Genomic DNA, 25425 nt, shown 5'->3' on the forward strand with positions numbered 1-25425 from the left:
GAGAGCGGGTGTTAGGTGAGGGAAGCCAGGCCGCGAGGCTCCCCCTGCTGCGAATGGTGGGTTGGGCCCGGGCGGGAGCTGGGGAAGCCAGGGGCAGGGGGCCGGGACCGGGTGGGGAGCCGGGGCGGGGTACCCCGGCTGGGGAGCGCAGGCGGCCTCGGCCACTGGGAGCGGGAAGGCGCCTGCTGACGCCCCGAAGAAAGGCGGGAGGGAGGGGGCCTCGCCCCGCCTCTGCTGTCCGGTCCCGGTCGGTCCCACGGGTGCGGTGCGGTGCGGGATTGGGTGGGTGAGGAACCGGTGGTGCCACCCGGCGGGGTGGGGCGGGGATGAGCCCAGGCCCAGCCGGCGGGCGCACGCCCGGGTACCGGCTGGAGGTCCCGCCGAAGCCCGCAGGCTGTGACCCGGTCGTGGTCACCAGGCCGGTGCGACGTGACAGCATCCCGCAGCCGCGTGGTTACGTAACCCAGGGCAGGGACTTTTCCAAACTGGTCAGTCACGATTCCCCGGTCATGACGATGTGGGAAGCTTCCCTCCACCACCCGGAGTCCGATGCCAGCCGGGGCCTGGTCACGTGTCAGAAAGCAGGTCACGGGCGGCTGGTGAAGAGGTCGCTTTCCGAGGTCTGACTTGATTGCCCACATCACGTTTGGAGGAACATTCAGCCTTCTGGAACCTTTCTGAGGAGAACCCTCCCCTCCCACCCCCCTCGTCCCAGCGGCAGAAACGGAGGCGGTGGCCGGCGAGGGAGGAAGGGTGATGGCCTTAACCAACAGCGGGGCCCAAGGTGCAGGGCCCAAAGTGCAGTGACCCGAAGTGTGACGCCGTGTTCCCCAGCACGCCGGCACCTCTGGGATGGGTCTCCAGAGCACTTCTGTCTCATACTAGATTTTAATGAGTATCTGAACCTGGGTGGATAAACTGTACAGTTGTAGAGGATCTTAGCCCTTGGTTCTCTAGCTGCTATACAACGGCCTTGTCCAACTTCAGTATTGTCCCCTGGCTGATAAGACAGGTAAGACAATACACCTGAGCATAAAAGAAGGCTGCCAACATTTATTAGCAATTTGCATTATTCTCTTCTCTAGTATGGCTTGTAGATGCTCCGTGTCTCTCAGGACTGTAATCCTCTGTTAAACAAGATACACTTACTCTGCAGGACTGGTTTAATAATATCTAATAGGTTTGTGTTACAGCTTTTGTACCGGGATTTGAACTCTAGACATATTAGACAGACATTCTACCACTTGCTACATATCTCCAAGCCCAGGTTCTTCCTGGTTAATTGGAGATGGAGTCTCACAGACGTGTCTGCCTGGGCTGGCTTTTAACCACAATCCTCCAGATCTCAGGCTTCTGAATAGCTAGGATTATAGGCTTGAACCACTGGCACCTGGCTTGTTTGGATTTCCTTTTTAAACTATCAAAATTTCAGGAATCCACCAAAGACCAATACAAAACACGGCTAGGCTGAAGATGAGGCATGTGATCTGACTTTGGCAGTCAGATCTTCACTTGAACTTTGCATCTCAAAGCATCCGTGACCTCCCTTGCCTAGAACCTGTACAAAGTCATTTTCTGTGAAGTCATTCCTTTTTCAGCCTGAAGTGCTTGAGAGCCCTTTCTCAATTGAAGATGTTGACCCACCAAAAGATAGACTTTCTAGAGATTTCTGCCTCCATCACTGGGGCAGTTGAGGAAGCCTCCCTCAGAAATGTTTGCTGATGTTTTCTAGCTTTCTGCCTTTCTAACTACAGTGCCAGCAGCCCCTGAGCATCTGCTGTCTTGGTGGAAAGCAGGTCCATTTTCCTCACTGAGTGACCTGTGTGATGGGGGCGACTCTGTGCTCAGCCTAGCTACTGCCCAACAGGCTGTTCAGCTCCCACACCATTATCCACGCGTGATGTTGTCAGGGTATTAGGGGTGGGGGAGGAGAGAGTGCTGTTGGGCACAAGGTAGCTAGAAGCTCCTTATGATTTGAGGCCTCAGTCAACTCTGCTCCCCCCCATACACACTTTCTTCCTTGAAGCTACTCTGACTTTCTTACACTCAATGGAAATTTTCATTGTCTTGGTTATAGCTACTTGCATAATTCTAATTTCTTTCCTTGTTTATATAACTTCCGGCGCAGAATCATCTTTTCTTCCCTTCCCTATGAGTTGCTGTACAGTTCTTATTTTATTCTAATGTTTTCATAAGATACCCCACTCCCACCCAAAGGCTCCCTTCTTCCATGTAAATGAAGAGCCAGCTCTTCTGAAGAATGATGAGTAAGAACAGGGAGTCAGATTGTAAGCTGAAGAATATTTGCTGCTTTTGGTTTTATGTGGGTTTTCAAGGCATGTCCTATAAGGAATCTGGAAATCCCCTAGCCCAGCCTTGCCTGCGCATGTGCCATATGGGGAAATGGAGGCTCTGAAGATGTGGCAGGAGGGATGACCCAGAGAGAGGGAGAGGGAGTCCACAGGCCATGCCTGCTCTGGATCCTTCTGGCCCCTGCATCAGAAAGCAGCCGAGGGTTCAGAACCACGAGCCACATTTACAATTGTAATACATGGCTTCGAGGATTCTTTATTGTGTACAATCCAGAGGTGTGCTTTCAGTGATGGTTCAGAAAATAAAAAGGAAAGTTCCAAGTTGTTTGGTACACTGCCTTGTGCAAAACCACTCCCTAGTTTCCATTTTGGAATAAGATGATGCAGTGAGCCGGTCTCCCTCTACCAGATGCTGCTCTCTGTGAAGTTTGTCTGGGGCCAGACCTTTTCCTCTACCTTCTCTCTACTCTTCAAGTATATTCTCCTTTTCCTTCTTAATTTTTTGTTGATCAGTTGTGGATTTTGAACTCTGGGTCCCTCAGCTCTTTAGCTCAAGGCAAGCGCTCGACCCCTTGAGCCACAGCGCCACTTCTGGTTTTCTGGTGGTATATTGGAGATTAGGGTCTCACAGACTTTCCTGCCCAGGCTGACTTTGAACTGTGATCTTCAGATCTCAGCCTCCTGAGTAGCTAGGATGACAGGTGTGAGCCACTGGCGCCTGGCTCCTTTCCCTTCTTTTGTGTGTATTCTTTTCTTCATCTTCTTTCATTTCTGTGATTTTTGCAGTGCCCAGCACTGAGCTTCACTAGCCTTCACATCTGGTTTTCCCTTTTGCAAATGTAGTCACTTAAAATGTTGACTCATGAAGCCAGGCATGGTGGGCACATGCCTGTGATGCCAGCCTCTCTGATAGCAGTGTCAGGAGAATCTCAGTTTCAGGGCCAGCCTTGATTATGGTGGCAGGACCTTATCTCAAAAGGATTTGAAATGTGGCTGAAGTGGTTGGTAGAGAAGTAGTAGCCTCCAATGCTGGAGGCCTTGGGGGATCCAACAGAGAAGATCAAGGAAGGTTCCAAATCTTAAGACTGTAACTGAGTGATTCTACTTGCAAACTGCACCTGGTTGCAATTCAAGGGCTCATGATTTTTAAGTTTTTAAAGAGTTTTATAGGATTAGAGAGGAGTAAAATTTTAAAAGAAAACATAGATTTTAAGTTTACAGGTGTGCACAACTGTAATCTCATTAAAACATTTTCATCCCCTAAAAAAAGAACCCTTGTGCCCATTTTCAGTTACCACCTTATCTCTGCTACCAATCCATTCTATTGGTTTTGAAAATAATTGCACAATTTTCCAATTACAGGATGGCATAGTAAATCCAACAATAAGAAAAGATTTGAAAACCGTACCAAAATTCTACTGTTGTCCAATTGAAGGATGTCCTAGAGGTCCTGACCGGCCGTTTTCTCAATTTTCTCTTGTTAAACAGGTATTTTACCATTCTTCATTTTCTAGCCAGAGGAGTAGCTCGGCAGAGTGGGGACCCTGTGCTTGCAGATCTGTGACTGCCTCCCAGGGCAGAGGGCAAAGACAGAGCCACTGTGCTCCTGGGGGACACTCTGCTCCCGGGAGCTCTGGATAGGAGGATCTGAGGAAAGAAGAGTTTGGGCAGCAGCTCTCTTAAAGGAAGGGTCCCAGCCTCTAGGGGAAGAGTAGCTCAGGACTGTAAAAGCTGTTATCTGAAGCTGTTGTCTGAAATGTTTCCTGAAGTTTGCCAAGGCTGTCCTGAGAAGACATCAGTTTCTGCCCTGTCACTCTTTCTTAAAAGAGTCTAAATGTTGGCTGTCAAGGATCATTTCCAAGACATCTCCTCTGACTTTTTGCATGAAGCCACAGTCAGTCATAAAAATGGGCATGTGAGCTAGATACTGGTAGCTCATGCCTGTAATCTAAGCTACTCAGGAGGCTGAGGTCTGAGGATCTCAGTTCAAGGCCAGTCTAGGCAGGAAAGTCCATGATTCTTTTAACCACCATAAAGCCCAAAGGGAAGGTGTGGCTCAAGTGTCAAGAGTGCTAGCCTTGAGCAAAAAGCGAAGGGAAAGTGCCTAGGTCCCGAGTTCATGCCCTACTACAGGCACAGAGAGAGAGAAAAAACAAAGAGGCATGTAATTTGCTGTTTGCCTGCTTTGTAGTTCCTTTGATTTGGGCTGCTGTGTTCTTCCCTGAGCAGGGGTTGTTGGGGGAGGAGAGGGTGCTGTCTCTTTCCCATTCCTCCGTATCCTGTTCTCCACAGCACTTTATGAAGATGCATGCCGAGAAGAAGCATAAGTGTAGCAAGTGCAACAACTCATACGGCACTGAGTGGGACTTGAAGAGACACGCGGAGGACTGCGGCAAGACCTTCCAGTGCACGTGTGGCTGTCCCTATGCCAGCAGGACAGCACTGCAGTCTCACATCTACCGAACTGGCCATGAGATCCCTGCAGAACACAGGTAACGGGCAAAGAAACAGGCCACACACAGCAGTGCTGTGGAGAGTTGTGAATCTTCCTAGAAGACCAGCAGCGACAAACAGCTATAGCACAGGGAGGCAAGGGAATCATGGAGAACATGTAGCCCTGGAGAAGGGAGCTACGGGAAATGCAGCAGCACTAGCAAAGGAGCTGTGCCTGGGTTTTAGTTTTCTTTTTAATTTTTTTTGGTTGGCCGTGGGGCTTGAACTCTGGGCTTAGGCGTTGTCCCTGAGCTCTTCAGCTCAAGGTGAGCGCTCTACTGCTTGAGCCACTGAGCCATTTCCAGTTGGAGATAAGAGTCTCACAGCCTTTCCTGCCCGGGCTTGCTTGGAACTGTGATCCTCAGATCTCAGCCTCCTGAGTAGCTAGGATGCCAGGTGTGAGCCAGGGACACCCGAAAAGTTGGATTCTTAAATTTAGAACCTGAAAAGGTTTGGGTGACATGAATGACAGGCCCACTTATTGCAAGGAGGGTCACATCTTCTCTCGCAGGTGACTGACCTCTGATGTGGGAAGTAGCATCTGAGAAGTGAAGTTTTTAAATTGTTTTCCTTTTTGTTGTTGTGTTCAGGGATCCACCTAGTAAAAAAAGGAAAATGGAAAACTACCTGCAAAGCCAGAAGTTGTCCAGTAAGACCATCGAATCTTTAAACAACCAATCAACTCTTCAACCAGATTCCCAAGAACTCAGAACTTCAGAAATAAAACTGGTTGCCTCTTTTGAGGACTCTTGTGGTTCTAATGCCAGGAAGCAGAATATCTCAGCACTTCCAAGAAATCCTCAGAAGTTGCTTCTACCCAAGCCGAGAGTGGCTCTGGTTAAACTTCCGGTCATGCAGTTTTCTCCCATGCCAGTCTTGGTGCCTACCGAGTCCTCGGGCCAGCCTGTGGTGTTGGGCGTGGATCAGGGCTCCCCGATGGGGGCTGTGCACTTGGTGCCCTTGTCTGTGGGAACGCTCATCCTTGGCCTGGACTCAGATGCTTGCTCTCTGAAGGAGACCCTACCTCTTTCAAAAATTATCAGTCCTGTCGTTGAGCCAATTAGTACAGGTGTTCAAGTGAACTTGGGTAAAAGTCCATTGAATCCTTTACAAGAGCTAGAGAACACATGTCAGAAGAACAGCATTTCTTCAACCAACGTACAGACGGACCTGTCCTATGCCTCACCAAACCTGCTATCTTCTGCTCGATGGCTTGGCTCTGACTCCTCCGTGTCGTCTTGTTCTCAGACTGATCTGTCCTTTGACTCTCAAGTGTCCCTTCCCATCAGCGTTCACACACAGACGTTCCTGCCCAGCCCTAAGGTAACTTCATCCATAGCTGCTCAGACTGAAGCTTTCATAGATGCCTGTTTCCAGCCAGGCGGGATCTCCAGAGAAACCCAAACCAGTGGCATGCAAAATCCAGCACCTGCCCAGGTACCCATGGACCACGCTGGCGTGTGCGGGGGCATTTTTGGGAGTGCGCACTCGTCCTACAATGTTCCCACAGACAATATAATAAGCAGCAGTTTAGTGACAGAGACGGTGACTCAGAGTTTGCTACCTCAAAATGATCCCAAGACTTTAAGTCAAGACATTGAGAGGTCTGAAGCCATGCTCAACTTCAGTGCGCAGAGCAGTATGCTCCCCACACAGAACATGACCGATAACCAGACCCAAACCATAGATTTACTAAGTGACTTAGAAAACATCTGGTCAAGTAACCTGCCTGGTCAGACGCTAGATAACCGCAGTCTTTTGTCTGACTCAAATCCTGGACCTGACGCCCAGCTTCCCTCTGGCCCAACTCAGACCCCTGGCATTGACTTTGATATTGAGGAATTCTTTTCAGCCTCAAATATCCAGACTCAGACTGAAGAGAGTGGGCTGAGTACCATGAACCCTGAGCCAGTCTTGGAGTCACTGGACATAGAGACCCAGACTGACTTCCTGCTCGCAGACCCCTCTGCTCAGCCCTACAGCTGCAGGGGAAGTTCGAACTTCTTAGGCCTGGAGATGTTTGACACACAGACACAGACCGACTTGAACTTCTTCTTAGACAGTGGTCCTCAGCTGCCCCTAGGAAGCCTTCTGAAACACTGCAGCTTCTCTGTGAGCACCGACTCCTCTGACACAGAGACCCAAACGGAAGGACCCTCTGTAGCCAGACCCACGCCGGCTCCAGAGAGCAAGGTTCAGTCGAACACTGCAGAGACACAGACCATGAGTTCTGGCTTGGAAGCCCTGGGGAGTTTGTTCTTCACCAGCAATGAAACTCAGACAGCCATGAACGACTTTCTCATGGCTGATTTGGCCTGGAACACCATGGAGTCTCAGTTCAGCTCTGTAGAAACCCAGACATGTGCTGAGCTGAGTGCAGTCTCCAACTTCTGAGCACGAGTCCATCCTGGACAGCACTGACGACTTCATGCAGACTGTGAACACAGACGATGATGATGCTGACTATGGAATGTAGTGACTGCAGCTATTTATTCTCCTCTCTCTGCCTTTTGTACTTGTCAACACAAAATCTGTGTATAAATGTGAGTGTATTATAAAGTGTAAGATGTTGATTTAAAAATGACTGTTTTTGCTTTACCTACATTTGCTCTTTCACAGCTTGTCTTTCCATCTTTCAAAAAAAAATGTGTATTTCAGAGCTGGATTTTAAAACCCATACAGCCATCTAGCTGAAGCTAGGCTTGCGAGGTACTGGGGTATAAACCCAAACCTTCCTAATGCACCTGTAAACGGCCACTATGCCCTCACCAGTGCTTCTGTGTTTGGAGACTGCCACTGCCACAGCTTCATCAGCTCTGCCAGCTCTTCTGGCTTGCATACACCAAGAAAAAACGCAGTTGTCTTGAACTTCTGCAAGTTTTCATAGGGTCACTGTCCCTTCTCCATGAGTAGTTCTGCCAGGGCGAGTGTGGTCTGTCCTCACAGGTTCACTGCTGCAGGTACTGTGTAGCACAAGAGCAGCAGCACTTAGTATAGATAGCCATCCTCCTGGCAAGAGTAAGGCATCCAAACCACAGGAACTGACTGAAATCATGGCTCTTGGTTTATCTTGGGGGTATCCTGGGATGTGCTTCTTTTTTATTTAGAGGTGGGGGGGGTCGGTTTGGGTGCTTGAACTCTGGGCCTGGGCACTGTCCCTCAGCTCTTCAGTTCAAGGCAAATGCTCTACCACTTAAGCCACAGCACCACTTCTGGTTTTCTGGTGGTTAATTGGAGATGAGAGTCTCATGGACTAGTGTTGAACTGTGATTCTCAGATCTCAGCCTCCTGAGTAGCTAGGATTACGGGCGCGAGCCACTTTTAAAACATTTTCCTCTGCTCACCACCTTGGATGGAGACGACTTTGGTGACCAGCTGTGAGGTTTTTTCCTGCAGGGCAGCCAGCAGCCAGGTCTGCAGCAGACACTGGCTAAGTGTCTCGTGATGCAGTTCATGTGCTTGAGCAGCTCTCAGAACTCAGGAAAATAGTGTTATTGCCAAGAGTACTGCTGAGGTGCTCAGGGCAAGGTGTGGGGAAGGGAAACTGGCCTCCACTTCCTCTCCTGGCATGCCTCCTTCCAGGAACCTCCACATACATGGCCACTATCTAGAAGTGCTCCAGAGACAGTCCTTTTGGATTTGTATGGGAGCTTCCATTACATGAGATTGATTCACTTAACCTTCAGTCCTTCCCTCCTTGGATGGCCTTGGTCTCCCCCATTCCATTTCCCATCCAGGAGCTACCAGCCACCAGCCAGCCAGCAATCCCAGTGGCACGCAAACACAATAGACAGAAAACATTGTAGAGGTGACAGGGCAGGAGCCCCACTGTGCTGTACAATATGTCCTCCCTGCTGTCCAGACAGCTGGCTGGGTGAGGCCCTGGGGCTGCTTCCCACAGTGCTCACTGTTCCTCTTGTGTTGAAAAGAACAAAGAGTAGAAAAGGACACCCCTGGCCCAGCCCAATCTCAGTACTTAGCACCCCTAAGCTTGGCAGGGCAAGAATACAGTCCACTCTGTTTTGCAGGGACCTTTCCTCTCATCCTCCGTTCACCTTTCCCTTGAATAAGGAAACACTTTGGTCTAGTATTTTGCCTTGAGACTGACAATTACACAACAGATCCATCTCCAATGCAGTACTGTGAAGATGTTGAAAACCTAGTGTTTTGGTATTCAAGGACTACTTTTCTGTTTAAGGTAAAATGGCGGGGAGCTGGGAAGGTGACTCAGTGGTAGAGTGCTAGCCTTGAGCTGAAGAGCCGAGGGACAGTGCCCAGGCCCAGAGTTCAGGACCCATGACCGACCAAAAAAAAAAAAGGTAAAATGGTGGAGCAAAAGGTGTGCTAAGCAGACTGAATTCATGGTTGTTGCCCAACTTCCAGGCCAGTAAGAATGAGTGCAGTTTTGAGTTTTCTGTCTACTCCAAATTCTCTATTCTTCCTATGGCTAAGTCCCCAAAATGAAATGTAAAAAGAAATTAATGATTTGTTAAAGCAAATGGATGCGGTTGCTATTAGCAATCCCATCTACCTAGTGCACAGGATGTAATAATGGCTTAATAACATGGCCATGTCCCACCAGACAAACTAAACCTTGGCTTTGGTTGCACTTACCTCTGAATGTGAGTTCCAGAACAAACATAAAGCCTTAACTTAGATTTTCATGTTTTAGAATCATCACAGCCTTAATGTTTAAACCTCTATTTAAGTTGTCCTAATAAAGGACAGATGCATGTTTATTTATGGCTTTTTGTAAATATAAATGCAGTGATCTGCAGCTTTAAATTTTTGTTTCCACGACAATGTTTGTTATCCTAGCCAGTGGTTATTTACAGAAAAAAATGGAGCATGTAATCATTCTTTATGCACAAGAAGTGCCCCCTACAAAACTTTTGCCACCCAAATTGTCTGTCCTAAGACTATCTGTAAAAGCTGAAATTGAGTGATTAAAGAGCCTAGAATTCTTTTGTGTGAATTCTTCACCCTACTCATGCTGTTCTTCAAATTGCATTGTCTTAGCTTTACATACATCAGACATCCTCAGAAAGACAGTGATGAAGAGATTATGCCCAGTTGCTCTCATTATTGTTTCACTTTGGTTCAGGAAAATAAGCTTAATAAGATAATCTATTACCAGAGTTTTCTCTTTCGGTCTAAATACTGTATGCATTAGGAATTCATGGGTCTTTGGGAAAATATATTCAAAGTACCTGAGTTTACTCGATGTAGTCACTTTCATTTTCTAATAGGATGCCTTTCATCTGGTAAATAAATAACAAGAGGCTTGGAATCTACATAGCTCTTTCCTCAGTTGCTAATTTTCAGGAACACCAAAGCAGTGCACTTCTGCTTCTTCCACAGGAAGGGAAAATATGAATTGTATACACTATCTGAAAATGCTAAGTAAAGTTTGAAGTTGCTTTCTCAAAGAAAATGAGCAGTATTGGCCTGTGAGCCACCATTAATTTCTATTAATACTAGCAACTAATGTAATACTAGCAACTGATAGGGTTAGATTTATACTTGATCCTTTCTGACTTTAACTTTAGGATATTTATAGTAGTTCAACCCAAACCTGCTCATCTACACCTGCTCAGATGTCTGATTTCAAAGAATACTGTCTGGTCCATTTCAATCCGTGCTTCTCAGACATGTTCTCTCAATGCCCTTAAAGAGGAAGGAAAAGGAGCTGGGAAGATGGTTCAGTGGTAAAGCGCTTGCCTTCCATGCATGAGGGACTGGGTTCGATTCCCCAGCACCACATAAGAAAAAAAGCCAGAAGTGGCGCTATAGCTCAAGTGGTAGAGCGCTAGCCTTGAGCTGAAGAGCTGAGGGACAGCGCCCAGGCCCAGAGTTCAGGCCCCACGACCGGACCCCAAAAAAAAAAAGAGGAAGGAAAATAAACCTGGGGGACTTAGGGCGGACACCATGAAGTGCCAAGTCCCATGCAGCTTTGCTTCCCTTTCATCACCTCTGTCTCTGTGTGGTTCTTAAGTGCGCCCAAGTTCCAGCACACAATGACTGACTGGCAATATATAGCCTTCATATGCAATATCTATTCAGTTTATAAGTGACACATATTACCTACTTTCTTCAGCAAGATGCTGGCTAGTAAAATATTCTTATGACAAAGAGAATGGTATCATTGCTTGCAGGGGTGAAACCCAACAGACTCAGTTGTTGGAACTATTTATTAGCAGATACACTGATGTATTAGTTTACATATCAAGAAACAAGAACTAAAGAATAAGTAAGCTGTTGGTTCTCCAGTGGATCACATTGAAAAATAAGCATTTTGAATCTTGCCCATGTAATTGTAACCCCTCTGTACAGTATTTTCACAATAAAAAAAAGTTTGGATATGAAAAAAAAAATAAGCATTTTGAGGAGCAAGGCCCGAACTATGTAAATGAATAAAAGCAGTATTGTTTGTATCATACCTGATCTAGATTGCCAAAATCCATTCAGTTCTTTCAACACTTTGAAATAACTATAACATTTGCATTGCCTTACTAAACAAGTAAAAAATATTTGTAACTTTAAATCCACATCCACAAATTTCACAGATTGGCCTAAGAGGAAGTATTGCCACAGCCCCTCCATCAATTCTTTTTTTTTGGGGGGGTCTGGTCGTGGGCCCCAACTCTGGACCTGGGCGCTGTCCCTCAGCTCTTCAGCTCAAGGCTAGCACTCTACCACTTGAGCCACAGCGCCACTTCGGCTTTTTTCTTTTTGCTTATGTGGTGCTGAGGAATCGAACCCAGCGCCTCATGCAAGCGCTCTACCACTGAGCCACCTTCCCAGCCCCCTCCATCAATTCTTAAGATTCTACTCTGAAACAATATTACAGGCCACAGGCTACAGGAAAGAACAACCAATAAATAAATAAAACAAGTCATCTTTTTAGTTTATCAGTAAAATAATCAAGTGTTTCAAAAAAATGGGGAAAAAACTGAAACAGCACTAAGAGGACTTGTTGGTCTCAAAAGTATGTGTATGACCTCAACAGACAATTATGTCTTGTCAATGCAAATTGCTCCATGCAAACAAAGATGTTTTTGTTTGTGTTGGCTTAAAGGAGCAAGCTTATTGAAATGATAGGAATAAGACCTCCTTCTGAGCTTCCAGTCTTCTTGCTGCTTATAGTATTTTACTGTCTGCTTTCTGGTGATCCACTGCCTTTCCCATGTCCAGGGTAGAATATGGTTTTAGGACTGCATCTCAAACATGCTGCTTAGGAATGAATGTGTAACTGATCCCTCTCCTACTTTATCTTCTTTTTTCCTGTGCTGTAATGAGAAATTTAGTGACTTCAGAAATGTAGCCCATCAGTGCCACAATTAACATTTGTCAAAAGTTAGTGCCTCTAAATTAGTGTATCACAAAATGATATTCAACAATCAATTCTTTAACCAACTTAAAAAGCAAGCTTTCCTAAATTGGAATTTTATATCACACTTTGGAAAACAATCCACACTTTGGCAAACTATCTGTTAGGAATTATTTACTCAAGATTGTCTTAGTTTATAGAACTAACTTTTGTAAGGCACACAGTTTTTCTATAGGTTCTGACAAAATTATTTGAGAAACTTCCAAAACGTAGTATAAGTTTAATCCATTTAACTCACTATTTTGTAACAAGATAATGTGCTAAAGAAATAGGAGCTTGGATTCTTAAGTTCTGTAAATAGTTACCATAATGGTAAGTATTCTAACCTTCCTGTCATCTTAAATTTTAATTAGGAGAAACCAACTGTGAGGATTTGAAGAAATAGCCACATAAATTAGGAGCGATGAATAGTATCAGGGCCAAGGGTGTTAGCTCTACCATTTGGGCCATGCCTCCCACCCCCAGGTTGTAATAAACAGAGACACTTTTGTTTTTAAAGATTTACACGGAGTTCTGGTGCAGAGATTTAGCGGTGGTTCCTAACACATATCATGTGTGTCGGTGGTGGCTGTGTAATATACCTGTTTAGGACAAGCAGGGAATTCAGGGAACAGCGTTGCCAAAACTCTGGGGGTTCTGAATAATGACAAGAGGTGTAAGCATATTTACTATCTTTGCAATCTGGCTACAACGGTTAATGGATCAGGAAAGCTATAGCTCTTTCTGAACAGGCTCCCTGTGGTCACTATGAGAGACTATCACAATGGAATCACAGCTTTGGTTGCATCTTTCTAGAGGCCACCAAGCCAGGGGCAGAGTGTTTCAGAGTTCCCTGCCACACTGTTCCTTCAGTGGGGTGATTTTGCCCTTGGGGGAAGACAGCAGTGTCTGGACATACTTTGGGCTGTCACAAAGCGGGTACAGGGTGGCTGCTACTGGCATCAATGACATCTGGAGGTCAGGAAACTGCTTAGCATCCCACAATGCTTAAGTCAGCAGCCAGTACAAGGAGGATCCAGTCCAAAATGGCAGCAGCAGAGCTCCAACAGCCCTGCTCTAACATGTCCAGCCAGCTGCTGAGTGGGACTTCATGCCTTGCTGTGCGTGCAGTATCAAGCCCGGCATTCAGGAAGCTATGCCTTGTTTAGAAACCATAGAGACCAGTGAACTCTCATCCTGGGTGCTGGGATTTGAACTCAGGGCTTCAAACTTGTTAAGCAAACACTCTACCACCTGTCCTAACCTCGAGCTCCTAATCCTCCAACCTCAGCCTTCTGAGTGCTGGGATGACAGACTTGTGCCACCATGCCTGGCTATTAACAACTTCTGAAACGTATAAATTGAAATTCACTTTTTTTCTTCACTTCATACTGGGAAGGCCAGGATCCACAGGAAGCTGGTGGGAACCTGGCTCCGAAAGAACTGGTCACCATTTCCAGTCTGTAATAAGGTTTGCTGGCAAGTCGAGTGGGCTGAAATGACAGAATGAGGAAGAGCTTAGGAATTCATCACTGCAGCATGCAGGGGGAAGGCGGCGGTGCCCACTGGCAAAGCTGGAGTGTGTGTAACTACCAAGTCTCTCAATTCCAGGCCCTGCTTAGCTTAGCAGTCAGGAGCACGGCACCGGGCCTGCTCCCAGCTCCCAGTTTGTCTCCCAGACAGCAGAAGAGATGCCCCAGCGTCTATCTGCCAACAATCCCATTTCTTTCTTCCCTGGTGTGCTAATCAATAACTGACACTACAGCTCCAGAGCCTCAACTGTGAGGCCCGCAGCTGTGCAGCCACCCGCTTGGCCGGAGGAGGACACCACAATGACTGGAGCCTGCCACCCTCCCCCCCGGTGTGCCTGGACTCAGAGGAAGGAGACATGCAGAATAAACTGATTCTGAGTTCAAATCACTGTACAAACATGGTGTCTGAAGTACAGGTGAATTTCATATTATGAGGTAAAATTCCTAAGAATAAAAATTTAAAAATCTGAATGTCTTCCCAAGTGGCCAGAGGCCTAGGTACTTGTCCAAATGTCGCAAGGCCTTATTTTGATTTAGTCTTCTCGTTGTTTTTCAAGTTACTATAAGACTGTATTAGCCTTTTCATGCCATACCCCCTCCCTCCTGCGCGCCCCTCCCCACCTCAGTAGCCTTTGCCCCCTGTGCCCTGTAGGCAGCTGAAGGCGTTATAGCCCTGCTGACTTTGTCTACCCTATGGTTAAGGCCAGGCAGGGCAGCAGGAGCTAGAGCTGGCACTACTATTTTGCATTTGGCAAAACAGCGCAAAAGCAGGTAGGATTTGGATTTGGGTTATTATTTGTATTTTTTAAGACAGGGTCTTGCTAGGTAACACAACCTCGAATTAAGCTTTCCAAAATGCTGGGATTACAGTTATAAACACCTGTAAAACCCACATCAAAAATGGTGGCATAAGGGGTTTTTGTGTTGGGGGGTGACAGTACTGGGAAATGAACTCAGGCCTCAAGTTACCAGGAAGGCGCTCTACCACTTGAGCCACGCCTCCAGTCCTCCTTTCGCATTCAGTTTTTAGAGGCAGGGTCTTGCGTGGACTCTGATTCTACTTGTGCTTCCCTTTGTCACTGAGGATGGTAAGAGTGTGCCACAATGCCCAGCCACTGAATCAAGTCCCACAAACTTTTGTCCTCCCAAGTAGCTGGCATCACAGACTTGAGCCACTGTGCCCAGGCCTAGTGTTTTTGAGAATAGATCCAACCCCATTCAAGAGTGATCAATTCCCTCTAGTTCTATTGTATCAGAAAGAAAGAAAGAAAGAAAAAAAAAGGATAGGTGGGGGTGGGGACAGGGTAGGGGGAAGGGAAGAAAGAGAATTGAGAGAAGGGATGGAGGATGAGGCAGTAAAAAGACAGGGAGGGAGGCATGGACAGGGAGAAAGGACAAATGAATTTCAAGCTCGCTTATTCCCAGGGAATTATATTGTGACAGGTCAGAGGTATCTCTGAGTGGAAAGGGGAATAACAACTCTGCTCACTGTGAGGGACGGCAAGAGAGGTCTTGGGAACACTTTGGTATCCAGCATTTGGGGACTGCTTTCCTGCTTGGTCTTTGTAAGAACGTGCCTCTGGGTATTCCTGAGAGGTCTTGGGTCCTTGGTTTTCAATGTAGGTCTGCAGCTTTGCAGTCCTCCTTTCTGCAAAAGCTGCAAGGTAGCCAGGTAGTGGATGCTGTTGGCGTTGGGAGGGCACATGGAGGTTTTCTCAGTCAGGAGGGACCATCGCAGGCAGCACCTTTCAGAATCAGCCAGCAGGGGTGTCGGGGCCTCGGGCGGAGATGTCAAAGACGTCCCCTTGGTGACCATGAGGTGCTTGGTCAGCTGGAAGTGTCTCTTGTCACCTGTCCCATCCACTGTTTTCAATCCACAGCCAGTCGTCACACTCTCATCTTTCTCCACTTTCACCACTTTCTCATCTGACTGCCAGTAAATGTTCTTGCTGTTCTTACCCAGAGCTTCCACACTGTTTGGAGGACTAGCTCTCAGGGGAGGCAGGACTAGGAGGGCCTTGGAGGTCAAGGAGTCGGACAGGGAGAACCCTCTCTCCGGGCACATGCCTCTGCTGGGACTCCGGGCCGCCTTGCCACTAGGCACCTCCGGGGTGGCCCATTCGTCCAGGCACCAGATAAACTCCTTGATTTGCAGACTTTTTTTTTCTCTGTGAATGTAGTTGGGAAAGCAGATGTTGTTACTCTCCCTGGGAGCAGTGCTTGAGACCTGGGAGGGCCCTGGGATCTGAGAGGAAGTGTTCCAATTCTTCTCCAGGCCTGGTTCAGCCACAGTCTTTGTCTCCCATTTTCCAGTCTCCAGGGCAGACTTGGATTCCGGGTTCACCTGAGACAGGCTGACACACAGCAAGCAGCTACTGCTGGAGTTTTCCCCTGCTTTTGCCTTTTTCAGTTTCTTCCGTGGCCAGATGCAGGCAGCTGGAGAAGTCTTTCCCCAGCCATGGACCTGCAGATGCAACAGCGCATTACTGCCCTCACACTGCCCAAACTTTTAAAAATGAAAACTTCTGCCAGGCGCCGGTGGCTCATGCCTGTCATCCCAGCTACTCAGGAGGCTGAGATCTGAGGATCACGGTTTCAAGCCAGTCCTGGCAGCAAAGTCCAGGAGACTCATCTCCAATAACCCACCAGAAAGCAGGAAGTGGTACTGTGGCTCAAAGTGGTAGAGTGCTAGCCTTGAGCAAAAAAACTCAGGGACAGAGCCCAGGCCCTGAGTTCAAGCCCCATGGCAGACCAAAATACAAAAAACAAAAAAAAACTTTTAATATTCATTTTAGCCTAATACTGAACAATAAATTGTATTGGTGATCATGTGGAGCTCCTAAACACTAGGGCAAGTACTTGTAAATGACCACTTTGAGAGACTGCCTGTATTGCTTTCCAGATGTACGCTAACCTTAGCAATATTAAAATAAAACAAAGTTGTTCAGTCTTATCACACTCCCAAAGACTTCCTGCACTTCCAGTTTCTGTTTCCCACACTGGAGAGCCAGAAATGAGCAGTTATGTCCTGGGTGCCCAGGAGCCCTGAGTACCCCAGGAACACCTGCACCTACCTAGGTCAGGAGTTCCTGGCCACCTTAGCCAGAAGTCACTGTCAAGACAAAGGTGCTGTAAAAAATACAGTACCTTTTCTAGGCATGGGGTCTCACATCTATTAAAGCCAGCACTTGGGACAGGAGGGAGGATGGAAGTTTAAGGCCAGCTAGAGAAACATAGCAAGATAGTGTCTTAAGCAAGCAAGCAAACAGGAGGGAGGGCAGGAAAGAGACAGACAGGGGGAAGCAGGAAGGAAGTCTTTAATTCCCATTTCACAAATGGGAAGAAATGTTTTTCTCTTTTTCTATTTCTCCCTTCTTTATCCTGTTACACTAAAATAAAACCTGACTAAATGTTATTTTCAAAAATACAGGACAGGGGAGATGGGAAGGTATAGGAAGGGGAAACAAAGGAGGAGGCAACAATGCTTGATAAGAAATGTACTCATTATCTTGCCCAGGTAATTGTAACTCCTCTGTATGGTATTTTCATAATAAAAAAAATACAGGACATGTCTGCCATACATTGAACACTAAATGATCTGAAACTCAAATTTACTGGGCATTCTATATTTTCAGCTACTTAAGCTAGTAACCTTAGAAGTTTTTCCCCCTTGTTTGTTTAGTACCAGGGCTTAAACTTAGGGTCTCTACTCTTGTTCTGCTTTCTTGCTCACAGTTAGTGCCTACTTGAGCCATGCCTCCAGTCTGACATTATGCTGGTTAATTTCCAGTCTGACATTATGCTGGCTAATTGGAGACAGAATTTCACAGACTTTCTTACCAGGTCTGGCTTTGAACCTTGATCCTTAGATGCCAGCCTCCTGAGTAGCCAAGATTTAAGGCATGAGCTATCTTGGTTACCAGCAAGCAACTCTGTATTTAATCTTGAATCTGATTAAGTTCTCTTGTTTTAAATTTAGGGTTCTATTTTTTTTATTTCAAGTGTATTTCAAAATCCCATGGAGTTAGAAACAGGAAAAAAGACTCCTTGGCCCTCTTGGGAGCTTAGCACAGTGGTGAAGAAAGTCCTGGCTCTGAAGTTTGAAGACCTGGATTGGAGCCCTCCTTGCCCACTTTCTGCCTGGTTGGGCTGGGCAATCTCATGGGATTCTATTTCACATTTGGGTGCCTCAATATTCTTAGGCACAAAGAGAGGCCTCAGAGAGCTACTGAGAGGCTGAATGAATGAGTGAAAGATGAGCATTTAGTACTGAGCCAACCACATAGTAAGTGGCCATAAACACATACTAGCAGGAACTGCTGTCGCCAGTAATATTTTACCTCTGTTCTTTGGGTCTTATAGTTAACATTGGATGTACGTTTTTTGTAATATTATTTTGAGGGAAAAGCATGCATCAAATACTGAAGTGAAAAATACCCTAGAAGACACTCACAGCTTCTTCCCACCCAGTGCCAACAACGAACTCATTGATTCTTTCATCTTCTTGGAGAGTAATGTCACTGATATCAAGAAGACAACACACATGGCTCTTTTCTCTTCTTTCATCTGGACAAGTAAAGTTTTCTTCAATTTCTTCTGTGGTTTTAATTTCACTATTTTCTAAATCAGTCTCACTTTCCTGACATAGCTCCATTACCAGGATGACTGCTTAGTTTTTAACATCTTCTTCCTGAAATTTGAAAATGGGCACTGAGCTTAGTTTTTTTTTGTTGTTTGTTTTTGTTTTTGGGTCCAGTCATGGGGCCTGAACTCTGGGCCTGGGCACTGTTCTTCAGCTCTTCAGCTCAAGGCTAGCGCTCTATTACTTGAGCCACAGTGCCACTCCCGGCTTTTTTCTTTTTGCTTATATGGTGCTGAGGAATTGAACCCAGGCCCTCAGGCATGCAAGGCAAGGCTCTACCACTGAGCCACCTTCTCAGCCCCTGAGCTTAGTTTTTAATATTAACCTTTTTTTTTTCTTTTTGGTGCCAGTCCTGGGGCTTAAACTTAGGGCTTTAGGCACTATCTCTGAGCTCTTTTTGCTCAAGGCTAGCACTCTAGCACTACAGCTATAGCTCTACTTCTGGCTTTTTTGGTGATTAATTGAAGAATCCTGGGTTTAAGAGCCTAGGCACTGTCTCTGAGCTCTTTATGCTTAGGGCTAGCACTTTACCACTTGAGCCACAGCTCCACTTCTGGCTTTTCTGGTGATTAATTGGAGATAAGAGTCGCAAGGACTTTCCCACCCAGGCTGGCTTCAAACAGATCCTCAGATCTCAGCCTCCAGAGTAGCTAGTATTACAGACATAAGCCACAGAGCACCTGACTAATAGTAACTATAAAAAAAGCAATTCAGGGGCTGAGAAGGTGGCTCAGTGGTAGAGTGCTTGCCTTGCATGCATGAGGCCCTGGGTTCCATTCCTCAGCACCACATAAGCAAAAAGAAAAAAGCCGGAAGTGGCGCTGTGGCTCAAGTGGTAGAGTGCTAGCCTTGAGATGAAGAGCTGAGGGCGCCCCGGCCCAGAGTTCAGGCCCACGACAGGACCCCCAAAAAAAAATTAAAAAAAGAAAAAAAAAGCAATTCAGTAACTGGTGAAATATCTTTAAAACTCTCAGGAACAGACTGAGAACAAACAGTACAAATTATCCATTGTCAACTACTGAGATAAAAAAAGGGTCAGGCTGATTTGAACTAAAGACTAATGGGTGTAATTAAAGAACAAAGTCAAGCTAGAAGTGGAGCTGTGAGGTAGTGTATTAGGTTGAGCACAAAAAACTCAAAGACAGTGCCCAGGCCCTGAGTTCAAGCCCCAGTACTGGCACCAATTTTTTTTTTTAAGAAAGGAAGAAAAATTGGGCTGGGAAGGTGGCTCAGTGGTAGAGCGCTTGCCTTGCATGCATGAGGCCCTGGGTTCCATTCCTCAGCACCATATAAGCAAAAAGAAAAAAGCTGGAAGTGGTGCTGTGGCTCAAGTGGTAGAGTGCTAGCCTTGAGCTGAAGAGCTGAGGGACAGTGCCCAGGCCCACAGTACAGGCCCCACGACCGGACCCCAAAAAAAATAAAAAGGAAGAAAAATGTAAGCATAGGCAGTTATTTTCTAAACAGGACTCCAATCGCCGAGAAAATATGGACATAAAAGAGCTGATTCCCAGTCCCTGGTCCCAGAGTCTGATTATACTCTGTCTGGGCACAGCCTAGGCATTAGATTATCTTTCTGTTTTGAGACAGGGTCTCACTATCTTGTCGTCCAGGATTACTACAAATGATCTTTCCCTCTCAGTCTCCCAAATAGATGGGATTGCAAGGGTGTACTGCCACACCAGTAACTGTTAGTATTTTTAAAGTACTTGATAAAGTTGGAGAACTGCTACTGTGCTAGAAAGTTCTTCATCAACATTTTCCACCCCTGCTCTTAGTTCTGTTATCCTGAGCGAGGCTCTGCAACAAGAAGTATGCATAGGCTTCAGAAAGTTTAGGAAACCTCCAATCACACAGAAACCAGAATCACAAAGTGCACTATCATGCAGAACGCATATGCTCTTCTCTCTTTCAGGGTATAACCAACTTCACATCCTTCAACTATTTCTCACATGTCATGAGAAAAATCTATATATAGATAGAGGGAAAGGAAGGGTAGAGGTGAAAAGATGCCGCTTTGGTTAAGCTCCTATTCTGCAGTTGAAAAGGGTATTCTGGACCTGAAAAGGGTGCATTCTATTATACACTGGGGAAAAAATAAAACATAGTTCTAGTGGGACGTTTTGTCTTGTGTTTTGTTTTTTCCCGGCTCCTGGGCCTTGAACTCTGGGCCTGGACACTACCTCTTTTTGCTCAAGGCTAGCACTCTACTACTTGAGTTACAGCACCACTTCCGGCTTTCTCTCTGATTAATAGGAGGTAAGAGTCTCACAGACTTTCCTACCAGAGCTGGCTTTCAACCGCAATCCTCAGATCTCAGCCTCATGAGTTGCTAGGATTACAGGCGTGAGCCACTGGCGCCCGGCGGGAAGTTTCTTAGTACAAAGCTAAACTTCACACACACAACCAGTTACATAGACCTCAAGCATCCTCATCCCCGGTGGTGCAGTATCTAAAGAAAAAAGCTGTGGAGATTGCTGTCTCCTTTACAAACAGTTCTGGAATACACTGAAAATGTAGTTAGACTTTTGCCTCAGTTACGCACGTGCACCACCTGATTAGTTAGACTTGCATGTATTTTCAAAAGCATACCTTTTCTCTTTCCTGCTTAGTGTGTAGGCACGTGGCCTGTAATCCCAGCACGTGGGAGGCTCTTGAATTCAAGGCCAACCCAGGATACTGAGCAGATACCAGGTTTCTATCTTCCCGAGTTAGTTATCGGTGCCTCGGGCTTATTATAGGCTCACAGGCCACAGCTACCATGATTAAGTAGGTCTTCCTAGAGAGGTTCATGAAAACATCACTTCCGCTCAGCTCATTTCTGCTCCAATCGGTGTCAACTCTTCCCGCTTTCAACTCACGTGAATTCACTGACTCGCTAAGCGCCTAGAGCTGGGAGCAAATTGGTAGCGCAATGCAAGTCTCAGCTCCCACGCATCTCGCGGCAGAGGAGCAGAGGTCACTCGGGCCCCCAGGAGCGCCGCAAGCACCGCCCAGGTCCCCATACTTGGCTCCTCCCTTTCCCCCAACAGCCCCAAAGCCCCGCCCCCATGCGCAGGCCCCTCCTCTTCCCCACCATGCCCCGCCCCTTACCCCACAGCCCCTCCTCGGCCCCCCCTCCGCATCCTCCCACCTACACACCCGGCTCCGCCCACCCCACCAGCACCTCTTGCCCCGCACGGCCGCCTTGCTCTTCTTTCCGGCGCCCTCCGGTTGCACCACGCCCCGCCCCTTCCTCTCTTGTACCACCCGAGTCCCGCCCCCAACGGCCCGCTCCCGGCCACACCCAGGCCGGCGCGCGTCTCGTGAAGGGCTGCTCGCTCTCCTTCCAGTGCCGGAGCCGCACCACCTCTCTCCTTTGGCTTCTTCGCTTCTGAGGGTCGCTTCCTTTCGAACAGCCTCGAACTTCTCGTTCTCCCGCCTGTGGGGTGATCCAGGAACTCGCTCCGGGGTCGGGGACGCGGCCGCACACACCTCTAGTGTAGCCGCAGCTCGCTGAGGCCGGTCGAGCCGTTGCCCTGGGTTACAGCGACGCTGAGGGCGGGCCTATTTTCGGGCTCAGCGGAAGTGACGTATAAGCTGTCACGCTCAACAAAGCGGAGGGCGGGAGGAGGGGCTTGCGGACAGCGCGAGGCCCAGCGCGGCGGCGCGCTCCCGGCAGCCCGCGCGGCGGCGCGCCTGGCGCTGTGTAGCAGGGCCGCACCGAATGAGCTGTGGCGATGACAGTCGGCCCGGACCCCAGGACCCACGAGGGAACCCCCGCGGGCGAAGAGGCAGCGACCGGGACGGCCACCCCGAACCAAACCTTAACACGTGCGCGTGTGAAACACCACAGTGAAACAGACCCCTTGGTATGACAGAAGACAAAAGTGGGGAGGCCGGGGAGGGGGGCGAACACGTCCGCGTAGCTCACTCGCACCGGAAACCCGCAGGGGCTGTTCGGGGAGGCCAGCGGGGCGAGGCCGACCGGCCGGGATGCTGTCTGCACGCGTGCAGCTGGCGCGGTGAAACCCGCTTCCGCCTCCCGCCGCGACAGAGAACCCGCCCCCGGCTGCGACTGCCGGACAGAGCGCGGCGGGCGGCGGAGGGCCTGCACTCTGCCACCGGCAACCTTGGAGCACCGTCGCCAGTCACCCCTGCCCTGAAAACCACGGTGCTGGGGATTTGTTGCTGTTCTTAAGCACCCAACCCCTTCACCAGCTAGCACTCAACTGGCCTGCAATCTTTTACTAAGGTCAAGAAATGCAACCCATGTCTCCCCCCCCCCCCCCGTTGGTATCCGTACTGCGGCTTGAACTCAGGGCCTGGCGGTGTCCCACAGATTTTTCACTTGAGACATGCATTCTAACATCTGAGCTACAGCTCTGTTTTTAGTTTTTGGTGGATAATTTGGAGATCGTCCCAAGGTTTTCCTGCTGGCTTCAAACCTGGATCCTCAGCTGTCACCTGGAGTGGCTAGACCTACAGGCGTGAAGCCAAACTGCAGTTCTTGAAGAAGAGTTAATCCTTAGACAATGGTTCTGGGTGGCACCTGGTGACCTTCGGGACTTTCTTTTTCCTGGCAAACCTTATCATTCTGTCCCCACCCCAAGCAGGAAGAGTTCCCAGATTTTATCACTTCCAAGAAAAATTTAGATAGCCCCTCCTACGTTTCAAAGCTGAAGGCAGATTTAAGTAGGTAGCCCAAGGTTTTCCAATCTTGTGACTTAACATTAAAAAGTAGGTAAGGAGGGAAGGGAGCTTAGCTGCTTGTTCAGTTTGCTTTTTGGGGTTAATTTCTGAGGTCTAGCCCTTTGTTGAAAATAACAGTCTTCCAGTATCATTTACATACCTTGCTCCACTGTGAACCTAAAGTTGGTATAATGAATGACATACATTTAAAGGGTTAAAAAAAAAAAAAAAAGAGGTGGTGGGGGATAAGTAGTGTTAGTTTATATAGATCTGAACAAGAAAGCAGAAAATAATAGGCTATGGTCTCTCAGAGGCCAAGAGCCTTGTCCTAGGCCAGGCCCACAGTGGAATGCTCCACCTGGGTTTGAGGGCCATTGTCTCCTGGGGGCCAAGGTCCCAATGACCTGTCTACAGACACACACAAACACACACACACACACCGGGTGCTTTGCTTGACTCCCTGGGAATAAGGCAGGACTCAGTCCTTCACATTCCATCTTTAGATACATAAAACGATTGGGCCTAGAGTGGAGAGGCAGTTCCTTCAGGTGGTCAATAGTAAAGCTTTGTTTCAAGGAAGAGAGATTTAATCTCATGTATAAAGAGTAGAAGGCTGAACACTAGTGAAAGCACACTTAGCCTCTTCTTCCTTACCCGCTTTGTGTTAATACTGGAACTTTAACTAGGGGCCAATGTACTCAACTTTCAGGGCTCATAGCCAGTGCTTTACCACTTCAGGACTGGCTACAGGTTCTGGATTTTCTTTTTTTTTTGGGGGGTCCGGTCGTGGGGCCTGAACTCTGGGCCTGGGCACTGTCCCTCAGCTCTTCAGCTCAAGGCTAGCACTCTACCACTTGAGCCACAGCACCACTTCTGGCTTTTTTCTTTTTGCTTATGTGGTGCTGAGGAATCGAACCCAGGGCCTCAAGCATGCAAGGCAAGCCCTCTACCACTGAGCCACCTTCCCAGCCCAGGTTCTGGATTTTCCTGGCTAATTGGAGATAAGTCTCGAGAGTTGGCTTGAACCTAGATTCTCAGATTTCAACCCCTGAGCGATTAGGATTTAGTATCTTCCCCCCTTACTAGGAATCAAACCCAAAACTCTTCATATACTGAGCAAACTTTGGTCACTTTGTATACTCACATACAAAGTGAGTGTTCTACCACAGCTACTTCTTAAGCCTCTGGTTTTTCTTAAGTCAGGGTCTGGTTCCATAGCCCAGGCTAGGCTAACCTGGCAAACTTACTACTGAGAATGCTGGGATTGCAGGAATGGCACACCACCACATATATATATATATATATATATATACTTTTTTAAACTAAAGGTGGGCTGTGATAGGTAGCAGGGGGTAAGGGAACCTAAATTTGAAGAAGAGATCACAAGGTTTCTGAATGAAAACATTGTAATTTTAAAACTTCCCAACTTATTGACCAGCCAGTTATTACCAAAGTAGCTGTAGGTCACAGGAGGTTGGGGCTTGAACTCTGGGTTTGGGCACTATGCCTGCACTTTTCAGCTCTTTCTAGTGGTTTATTTGAGATAAGAGTCTCATGGAGTTTCCTGCCTGGGCTGGCTTTGAACTGTGATCCTCAGATCTCAGCCTCCTGAGTACTTTGATTATAGGCAATAGCCACCAGTGCCCAGCTCCCTGACATTCAAGCCTAAGGTCCAGCCTAAAGTAGAGAACCAAAATCAGCCCTGGAACAACACAGATCTTTAGCTGAACAAAGGACCCCAGGCTATGAACCATGCTCTGCATTCCTACTTTAATTCTTCTCTGGACACAACAGGCTATACTCTTTTCAGCAGCCCTAAAAAAACTATAGAATTGGGGGTGGGGGAAATTGACAAATTCTGGTCTGCGCTAAGCTTGCTTTTCTGAAACAGCCTCATTTTTGAACTAGTTTCTTATACAAATAGCCCTCTAGTGGTGTCATTAAAACCTAGTACTCCTAACTACCTGAAGAGGTGACTGAATAACACTCCCCAAAGCATTCTACTTCTTAAGTTTTAATTAGAAAGTATTCTTCAAAAGCCTCTAAGCTTCTTTGTTAAGATAACCTTTGAAAAAAGAATATGAAGTCACCAGGCATGAAAAAGCTGAGGCAAGAAAATCATGAGTTCAAGGCCAGTTTGGAGTACATAGACCCAGCCCCAAGATTTGAGAAAAAAATTAGGTCAGGGAAATAAAAGTCTCTCAATTTAGTTGATTTGGAGGGTCAAATCAACTTTAAAGAAAATGAAGACCTCTATTGTACTTTACTGTTTTTTTTTAAATTTTGAACCCAGGACTTGGAGACCACTAGGTAAGGGACTCTAGCTCTTGTCACATCTCTAACTCTTTTGATTTTGAGATAAAGTCTCTCCCTGGGACTTACATCCTCCTGCCTCTGCCTCTTGAGTAA

General features: G+C 47.2%; 2 protein-coding genes across 5 annotated transcripts; one reads left to right on the top strand and one right to left on the bottom strand.

Moving 5' to 3' along the window:
- Nucleotides 1-3671: 3671 nt before the first annotated feature.
- On the top strand, nucleotides 3672-7928 carry Atmin (ATM interactor). The gene is made up of 3 exons (XM_013013014.1): nucleotides 3672-3800; nucleotides 4605-4804; nucleotides 5396-7928. The coding sequence occupies exons 2-3, from the start codon at nucleotides 4611-4613 to the stop codon at nucleotides 7197-7199; spliced, it is 1998 nt and encodes a 665-aa protein (XP_012868468.1). The 5' UTR covers nucleotides 3672-3800; nucleotides 4605-4610; the 3' UTR covers nucleotides 7200-7928.
- Nucleotides 7929-11615: 3687 nt separating this feature from the next.
- Nucleotides 11616-21324, bottom strand: LOC105983044 (chromosome unknown open reading frame, human C16orf46). 4 transcript variants are annotated; one of them, XM_013012790.1, is made up of 5 exons: nucleotides 20938-21324; nucleotides 18160-18396; nucleotides 15196-16170; nucleotides 13547-13667; nucleotides 11616-12094 (listed from the first exon to the last, which is right to left on the bottom strand). In XM_013012790.1, exons 2-5 carry the CDS (start codon nucleotides 18358-18360, stop codon nucleotides 12075-12077), a joined length of 1317 nt encoding a protein of 438 aa, XP_012868244.1. In that variant the 5' UTR covers nucleotides 18361-18396; nucleotides 20938-21324; the 3' UTR covers nucleotides 11616-12074. The 4 variants fall into 4 exon arrangements, with proteins under 4 accessions (XP_012868244.1, XP_012868243.1, XP_012868242.1 ...); XM_013012789.1 differs by lacking the exon at nucleotides 11616-12094 and having other exon boundaries at nucleotides 13439-13667; nucleotides 21207-21324; XM_013012788.1 differs by lacking the exon at nucleotides 11616-12094 and having other exon boundaries at nucleotides 13439-13667.
- Between the last annotated feature and the right edge of the window lie 4101 nt (nucleotides 21325-25425).

The sequence above is a fragment of the Dipodomys ordii genome, unplaced genomic scaffold, assembly GCF_000151885.1.
Source record: "Dipodomys ordii isolate 6190 unplaced genomic scaffold, Dord_2.0 Scaffold18, whole genome shotgun sequence".
Lineage (NCBI taxonomy): Eukaryota > Metazoa > Chordata > Mammalia > Rodentia > Heteromyidae > Dipodomys > Dipodomys ordii.